Here is an 8,760-nt window from a genome sequence, read left to right as displayed (position 1 = left end):
ACAGGCTGCCTCTAGGGCCGTGTGGCTCTAGCTGGCTTGCTGTTCCTTTGGGGCTCAACAAGGGAGAAGTAGTTCCAGGTCACCCCAGAAGGACCCAGGAAAACATACAGGGGTCAGGTGAAACTAGGAGGGGGTCTGTTTAGGTTGGGCTTTGCTTGATAGTAGACGCTGTCCTGTCATAGTCTTCCTCCCTAATGCCTTCACTCCTGGTTCACCAGCGCTCAAGTGTGTGTCAGGGACATTCTGGTCAGATTCTCTGTTAACCAGGAAGACACCAGGCTCTAGAGTCAGTCTGAGTCTGTATCTAGACTTAGCACTTTGCTGAAGCTGTGGGACTTGGGTGAGTCACTTGACCTACACCCTGGTCTCCTTACCTGGAGTGTGGGAATGAGTAAGACTAAAGAGATCTGGTCATTTTATCATTTGAAAAACCAACACCAAATAAATGAACTGGGCATGGTAGCACATACCTATAATCCCAGCTACTCAAGAGGCTAAGGCAGGAGGATCACAAATTCAAGGTCAGCCTGGGCAACTTAGCAAGACTCTGTCTAAAAATAAAAAAATAAGCCAGGCATGGTGGCACACCCTTGTAATCCCAGGAAGACTGAGATAGGAGATCACAGGTTCATGGACAGCCTCAGCTTCTTAGTGAGGACCTCGGCAAGTGAGACCCTGTTTAAAAAAAAAAAAAAAAAGAATAAAAATAGGGCTGGGGGTGTAGATCAGAAGTAGAATGGCCCTGGGTCCAATCCCCAGTACCAATAAATAAATAAATAAATAAATAAATAAATAAATAAATAAATAAGCAAGCAAGCAAGCTAGGAGTCAGATGTGGTGGCACATGCCTATAATCCCAGTACTTGGGAGGCTGAGAAAGGAGGTTCAAAGCCAGTCTCAGCAACTTAGTGAGACACTGTTTTAAAATAAAAATAAAAGCTGGGGATGTAGCTCAAAGGTAGAATACCCTGGGTTTAATCCCTAGTACAAATAACAAGAAAGGAGGATCTGGGGGTATAGCTCAGTGATGGAGTACCTCTGGGCTCAATCCCCAGTCTTACCAAAAAAAGAAGAAATAGTGGTTTTTTTATATGGTTCTGGGGACTGAACCCAGAAACATTCTACCTTCGAGCTACACTCCCACTCTAATTTCATTTCTTATTTGGAAACAGGAGCTTGCTGGGTTGGTGTGAGTCTTACTACTTGCTGAGGCTGTGCTCAAACCTGTGATCCTCCTGTCTTGGCCTCCCAAGTACAGGGATTACAGGCATGTGCCATCACACCCAGCTTTTTTTTTTTTTTTTTCTCCTGAGATCCCAAAGCAGGTACAGATCTGGGCCTTGTCAGAGTGGGAAAGGTAGGGAGCCTGGATTCTCTGATGTGACTTTCCTGTTGCCCTGCTAGTAATTCTGGTCTCCCCTCCCAACCTGGCACAAGCTTGTTATTTTCATAGCTTTCCAGTCCAGTGCTCCCACCTGGAAGGGGGGAAGATATTTCAGGCCAAAGTCTGCCTCCATTTTTTTTTTCAAACTGGAGGTTGAACCCAGAGGCATTCTTCTTTCAAGATACACTCCCAGCCCTATTATATATTTTTTATTTGAAAACAATTTCTATAGGTTGCTAAGAGCCTCACTAAGTTGCTGAGGCTGTTCTCAAACTTGCAATCCTCCTGTCTCAGGCTCCCAAGCACTGGGATTACAGGCATGTGCTACCACGGCCAGCACAGTGTGCCTTCATTCTAAGAAAGCAGACTGGCCCGGCTCCCACTTCCTCAGGGCCTCACAGCCATCCCTCTTGGGCTTCTTTCCAGGCCTGGAACCCAAACCCCCACCCCACTTCTCTTATGCTGCCTTCCCAGAGCTTGAGTTCCCAGCCCCACAGAAATATAAGGGCAGTTTAGGCAAGTTGGACCCCTCTCCCCAAAGATACACAGAGTCCAAATAGTAACATTTTAATTGGTTTATGGATTCAGAATCCTCTTCTACATATCTGCCATGTGGCTCTGTTGATTTTAAGTACACCCAGGCTATCGGGTGCCTTTCTCTCATCCTCCAGTGGAGAACTGGGATCATCAAAAGTCCCCTTGGCCTAAGGGGGTGCCAAGTTTTGAAGAAACCGAGGGAATGGGAAGAAGAACTGGCTACCTTAGACTCTGGAACAGGAGGGCCCCAAGTCCACCAATAGGAGAAAAGTTTGGCACTTTTTCCTAAGAGGGGTGGTCCCTATTTGGCCCCAAGTCTGGACCAGCAAGGCCAGACCCACTCCAGCTCTAGTGATACTGTTACATTGCATCTCCACCTTGATTGCTGTCGCATGGCAATGCCCGGGTGTCTCTTGCCAGTTCCCATGTGGCAGCAGCAATGGCAGAAGCAGAAGCAGACTTATTTCAGTTGGCAGTACAGATACATGGATACGGTCATGGCAGCCAGCTGGTGGGGAAAAAATAGAGAGATGAGGGGACATGATTGCGATCCTCAGGCATTGGCCCCCTACCCCCCAAGCAACCCACACAAAGCTCTTTTAGAAGTCTGTTTCCTGGGCTGGGAGTATAGCTCAGTGGTAGAGCATGTGCTTAGTAGCATGCTCAGGGTCCTGAGTTCAATCCCCAGCATCAAAGAAGAAAAAAAAAAAATCTGTCTGTCTCCTCCAGGGAGGCCTCAGAGATGGGTTAAGCAGTCCAGGTCTGAGGGCGATCGGTACCCCAACCTCCTGTCAGCTCACCTCCAGGGCGGCAATTCCAGCCGCCACACCACCCACGGTGATTGCATTGGTCCGGATGCTATCCAGAAGCTGTTGGAAGCAGCCCTTCGGGGAAGTAAACACACATTTATAGTTGCCCTTCTTCCTCACCTCCCTTTACCACTCTGAGGCCATTAAAGCGATCCCCACCCTTCCATGCCAGCTCACACCTGTACATTATCTTCTTTGGCCTTCTGTAGGTCGCAAGGTCCTTCAACTGTGCCATTGTCAGGGTTGATGCAACAGAATGGAGGAAACGCTTTATTCTCTTGGTAGTAGGGTGAATCCTCAAAGTCCGTATAGTTGTTGAAGCCACAGCACTTGAGCTGAAGAGGTGGGTAAGTGTTTGCGGAGGAGCTTACATCTTTGTCTCTACTCCCAAGTCCTCCCAGCCCACCTTACCCCCTCCATGGTAGAGTTCCACACTTGGGTGAAGTCATTCTGGGAACCATAGTCTTGCTTGATGGCGGGTACTATGATCAACTTCAGGAACTGCTCAGCCTGGGTGGAGCAGGACAGTGTTAGGGGCTGGAAGGGAAGGTGGCCCAGGCTCCCTCCCCTGCACCATCCCAGGGCCTCACCATTGTGTTGTACACCAAGGCAACCACAGCAGCTGCAATCTCAGCAATGAAGATGAGGAGGAGGATGCAGAAGAACTGAGTGGGGAACAGGAGTCTGGGTTTTAGGGAAAGACAGTCCCTCACGCCCCTCTTGTCCTAACCCACGCCTCCCTGCCAGTAAAAATGAGGCTGGGCCTAAGGCTGAGGTCCCTGGAGTCCAAAAGGAGGGTTTGGGGACCCCAAGGGCTTAGTGTCTAGGGCGAGGGGACCCTCGGTCATGGGCCTGTGGAGCTGGGTCTGACACACCATCATGAGCGCACACTTGTTCTCAGAATGAGCACCGTAGCAGCCCAGGAAACCAAGAACAAAGAGCACAACGCCAGCCGCGATGAGGAAGTAGCCCACGTTGACAAACTGCACGGCATTGGACGACAGCGGCCCGAAGATCTTCAGGAAGGAGGATCCATCGACTGACACCCAGATGCCCACGGCCAACAGGGCCACACCACACAGCTGGGGACAGAGAAGTCAGGTAGGCTTCGAAACAAGGCTAGCAAGTTAACACCCTCTCACAAATGGAGTCAGGAGGATGGGAGCAGAGAAACCTCCCCCTTTGTTGGCCAGGGAATCTAACAACCTATCACACAGGGAGGAAATATCTTGTAGTGCCAGAAAGATGGGAGCTTGGACACTCATCGCCGGCACCAGGCTGCACACACCTGAGCAGGTCCAAATGAGATCAGGAGTTTTAGAAATAAGCACAGGGTGGAGTAAGAGATAAGACTTTACTGTTGTTGAGGTTCTGCCTCATAGGGAGGAGTGAAAATAGGCAGGTGAGGGGCCAGTCTCTCCTTTCTTCCTGGGCTATGTGTGCTTGGAACACCTCTGTCCTCTGATAGGTGGAAACAGGGGTGGTAGCTTTGATCAGGCACACCGTTACCATAGTAACAGAGGCGGGGCTGAGGTTTACACCTGCTCCCAACCTTGCAGAGGACGGAGGTTGAGAAGGTTCACCCACCCTGAAGTCTCATTTAGCTCCCCTCTGGGATCAGACATTAGGCCTGCTCCTCCTCCACCTAGATCTCTTTGCCTCACAAGTGGAAAATGAGGCAACCAGAGGGGGAGTCAGCCAGACTGTCAGGCTCAACCCCAGTTTTCAGAGAGAATTCTGAGGCTCTGACTGGAGGGGGGTAGATCCTGCCTAGTTATACAGCTCCTAGAGCAAAACCTCCCTGATCCAGGGTTTTTGTGGATGAATCAGCCTGACACCAACTTGGTGCTCAGTTCCCACCTTTCAGCTATAGAAACTGAGGCTAAAATCAGTTGGCAGATTCGATAAGGTGGCAGATTGTGGCCAGATCCCTGGAATGTTTGCCTAAGGACAGAAAGCTGGGCTTTTAGCCCATAGAGTCAAATTTCAAGGAGTCTACAGCCTGCCCTTACCCTATCCCGCCTGGGGAGGCCTGGGCAGCAGGGGCCAGAAACCAAACCGGATTTTCCTTTAACCCCCTCTGCCAGAGGCCCTGCTTTCCAAGTCCCTGAAATCCTATTGCTCCCTCTCTGTAAACGAATAAAAGCTGGTTTCCTACAGTCAAAGGAAGTCCAAGGTACAAAACACACCGGAGTCAGAAAGTATATACACCAGGTCTCCAGACCAGCCTAATATACTTTATGTCTCCACACCCTCACCTTTTACTTATTCTAACCCTCTCTAATGTGGCTCTGAATTCCCTGGCAACCTCCTGTGTAAACCCAGTGATTACTTCATGGGCCTTATCTCTTTCACCAACCTACCTCCTTCTTTCTCTCCTCTCCTCTCCTCTCCTCTCCTCTCCTATCCTATCCTCTCTTCCTCTCCTCTCCTCTTCTCTCTCCTCTCTCCTCTCTCCTCTCTCCTCTCTCCTCTCTTCTCTCTCTCTCTCTCTCTCTCTCTCTCTCTCTCTCTCCCTCTCTCTGTCTCCTCTCTCTCTCCTCTCCTCTCTCTCCTCTCCTCTCCTCTCCTCTCCTCTCCTCTCCTCTCCTCTCCTCTCCTCTCTTTTCTCCCTCTCCCTCTCTCTCTCTCTCTCTCTCTCTCTCTGTCTCTCTCTCTCTCTCTCTCTCTCTCTCTCTCTCTCTCTCTTCCTAGAAATTGAACTCAGGGATACTTACTACTGAGCTACATTCTCACCTCTTTTTTTTTTTTACTTTGAGATAAGGTCTCCCAAGATTGGCCTTGAACATGCAGTCCTTCTGTCTCAACCTCCTGAGTAGCTGGGATTATGGGCATTCGAAATCACACCTGACCTTTCTAATATTTGACCTTCCTAGTATTTTTCTGTTTTTCTCCCTCGTCTCCCACCACTCTCTTTCACTCTAGCTCTCTCTTTCACTCCTCTTCCTCCTCCCTCTTTTTGTGGTATTGGGGATCGAACCCAGGGACATTCTACCTCTGAGCCACACCCTCTTTTATATATTTTGTATATTTTTCAGACCTTTTATATATTTTGTGTTTGAAGCCGGTGTGGTGGCACACGCTTGTAATCCTAGAACTTGGAAAGCTGAGATAGGAGGATCACAGGTTCACGGCCAGCCTCAGCTACTTAGTGAGGTCCTCCACAACTTAGTGAAAACCTGTTTCAAAAGAAAGAATAAAAAATAGGGCTGGAGCCGGGTGTGGTGGCGCATGCTTGTAATCCTAGCATTTGGGAGGCTGAGACCGGAGGATTGCGGTTCGCGGACAGCCTCAGCTACTTAGTGAGGCCCTCTGCAACTCAGTGAGACCCTGTTTCAAGATAGAGGATAAAAAAAATTGGGCAGGGGGTGTAGCTCGGAGGTCAAATGCCTCTGGGTTCATCCCCAAACCCGCAAAATAGATAAATAAGGCTGGGATTCGCGGACAGCCTCAGCTATTTAGTGAGGCCCTTTGCAACTCAGCGAGATCCGGTTTCAAAATAAAGAATTAAAAAAATAGGGGGTGTAGCTCGGAGGTCAAATGCCCCTGGGTTCCACCCCCAGACCTGCAAAAAAAAAAAAAAAAAAAAAAAGGGCTGGGAGTGTAGTTCACAGGTAGAATGCCCTTGGGTTTAATCCCCAGTATCATAAATAAATAAATAAATAAATAAATAAATAAATAAATAAAGTGTTTGGAAAGCTAGGTTGCTGAGAGTCTCATTTATGTTGTTGAGGTTGCCCTTGAACTTGTGATCCTTCTATCTCAGCCTACCAAGTACTGAAACCACAGGTGTGTGCCACCATGACTGGCTTATCTGTAATAATCTGAGTTTCCAGAGTTCCCTTTCCCTGAGTGCTCTCCCACACTCCCGTGGCTTCATTGGCTACCTGTGGGCAAATGACTTTCAAATATCCCCAGCCAGCTCCAATCTGGGCTGTACCTTCCCAGGGTAGACAGCTGTCTGTGGGATATCCCCATCCCATTCCCTGGGTTCTCATGCCAGGGATATGAGGATCCTCTCTAGGCCTCTCTCTCTCCCTTGTCCCATCTTCCATTCCTGTGCCACCATCCCAGCTTTTTGTCCTTGGCCTACTCTCCCCCTTCTCCTTGTCTCCACCACAATCTCTAGGGCTCATGCCTCATTACTCAGCTTCTCAGACATGCCCTATGCAATCTGTTCCTGGTTTTCTAAACAATATCAAGTTTCATTACCTCTGAGCCTTTATGCATGCTTTATAGCTCCCCTACCCAGTATCAATTCCCAGCTTCAGCTACTTCCTCCAGGAAGTATTCACCTACCAGGCTGAGTTCAAGCTTCTCTTGTGGGCTCAGTCCCTGTGCTAAATCCAGATATACCAGGTTGCAATTATCTGCCCATTGGCTTATAGGATGGGAGATCCTTGAGGATGAGAATGGCCTTGCTTACCTGCTGCCTCCCACCTAGCACAGAGTCGTAGTCAATGAATGTTTTTTTCTTTTTGTTTTGTGGCACTGGGGATTGAACCCAGGGTCTCTCACAACTTAAACAAGAGCTCTTGTTTAAGAGTTATACTCCCAACCCCATCCATGACTGTCTAATGAATAAGGGCTGCCTGAGACAGACTCTTTGCTCATATGAGACTTGGGCTCTGTCTTGACTCTTCCTCATACAGAGGCCAGTGAATCGCCTTCTAGGTGAACTTAGGCAAAGTCTTCCTTGAATCTCCATTGACAATAAAAAGGGGAGAATCACTCCTGCTAGTCTATCCTGCCCTGCTCTAAGTCTGGGCCAAAGTGTCTTGAAAGAGAGGAGATGCCCTGAAGCTGTCCCCCTTCTTCACCCCTTTCCGTGTGGCAGCCTGGCTGTCACTAGGGCCAAGAATCAGCGTCTAGGAAGACCTCTTTCATAAGGGGAAACTTGCAGTGCAGGGTCTGAGCGCAGCACTCTCCCAGCCCCCAGCTTGGGCTCTGCTCAGCGTGTGACTGGCTCCTAGGAAAACCCACAGGGTCACAACCTCCATACTTACAAAAATGATCATATTGAACAGGAACATCATGGTCTTAATGAAGCTGAAGCACTTCATGGTGGCTCCTAGGAGGCAGACATGTGCTAGTTAGGGCCTCATAACCCCCCTACACCGGGGCTGGCCCTGGTCTGCGATGACAGCTAGACTCCAGCATGCTAACCCCATAACTCACCAGGCTTCTGCGCCAGGACTGTGATACATCAGAACTTTCCCCAGTTCCCATTCCAACACCCATTCTCACCTATACTACCCAGACCCTCTGCCAGCACCTGATGACCTGAGATTCTAACACCCAGGCTCCCACACAGGCAGCCAAGCCTCCTCCCACACTGCCGCTCACTCTGCCCTTTCAAACACCTGCATGTTCCGGGTGCCTACCCGGACCAACTCCAGGCCTTTCCCTCTTCATGCCCTTCCAGCTCCCAAAACTGATTCCAGATTGCTGCTGCTTCAAAGGGTTTCTCTATCCTATGCCATCACCTGTTCAGGGCTCTTGGCAGCAGGTTCTGAAAGGTATCTGCTGAGGCTCCAGAAGGGATAGAACAGCTCCGGGGACTGCCACTCAGTGGACAGGCGCAGGGGCAGACTGGCTCTCACGCGCCACTGCTCACCTGCAGGCGGGGCAGGCGCTTTAAAAGCCTCCTTCTGCCTGCCTGCTGGCCCCACCCATGGCGGGCAGCCTCCTCTTGCTCCTGCTGCCCCCTGCTGCCTGGAGATGCATCCCCACCACCCCAGCAGCCACTGGCCTCCCCTGGAGATGTCTCAGGGACAATGCCTTTCCTGACCTCAAGACAGGAGAGGGGTAGGAGTGGGGTGAGTGACCCCCCAAAATTCTGAGTTCCTTCCACATATAATGCACATATGCTTCTGGTGTGTGGTGGTGTGTGTGTGTGTGTGTGTGTGTGTGTGTGTGTGTGTGTTACACTGGGGGTTGAACCCATGGGTATTTTTACCTCTGAGCTGCACCTCAGCCTATTTTATTTTTTTATTTTGAAATAGAGTCTCAAAAAGTGGGGTGTAGTAG

The 8,760-nt window shown here is 49.8% G+C and overlaps 1 protein-coding gene across 1 annotated transcript; it reads right to left on the bottom strand.

Moving 5' to 3' along the window:
• Positions 1-2,381: 2,381 nt before the first annotated feature.
• Positions 2,382-7,793, bottom strand: TSPAN1 (tetraspanin 1; the record flags this gene model as incomplete). The annotated part of the gene is made up of 7 exons (XM_080692662.1): positions 2,382-2,429; positions 2,722-2,805; positions 2,910-3,065; positions 3,142-3,240; positions 3,321-3,395; positions 3,606-3,812; positions 7,737-7,793. The coding sequence occupies 7 exons, from the start codon at positions 7,791-7,793 to the stop codon at positions 2,382-2,384; spliced, it is 726 nt and encodes a 241-aa protein (XP_080548788.1).
• Positions 7,794-8,760: the final 967 nt, after the last annotated feature.

The sequence above is a fragment of the Muscardinus avellanarius genome (assembly GCF_963383645.1).
Source record: "Muscardinus avellanarius genome assembly, chromosome: 3".
Lineage (NCBI taxonomy): Eukaryota > Metazoa > Chordata > Mammalia > Rodentia > Gliridae > Muscardinus > Muscardinus avellanarius.
Note: the sequence above shows the minus strand (reverse complement) of the source record. Positions and strands in the feature narration are given on the sequence as shown.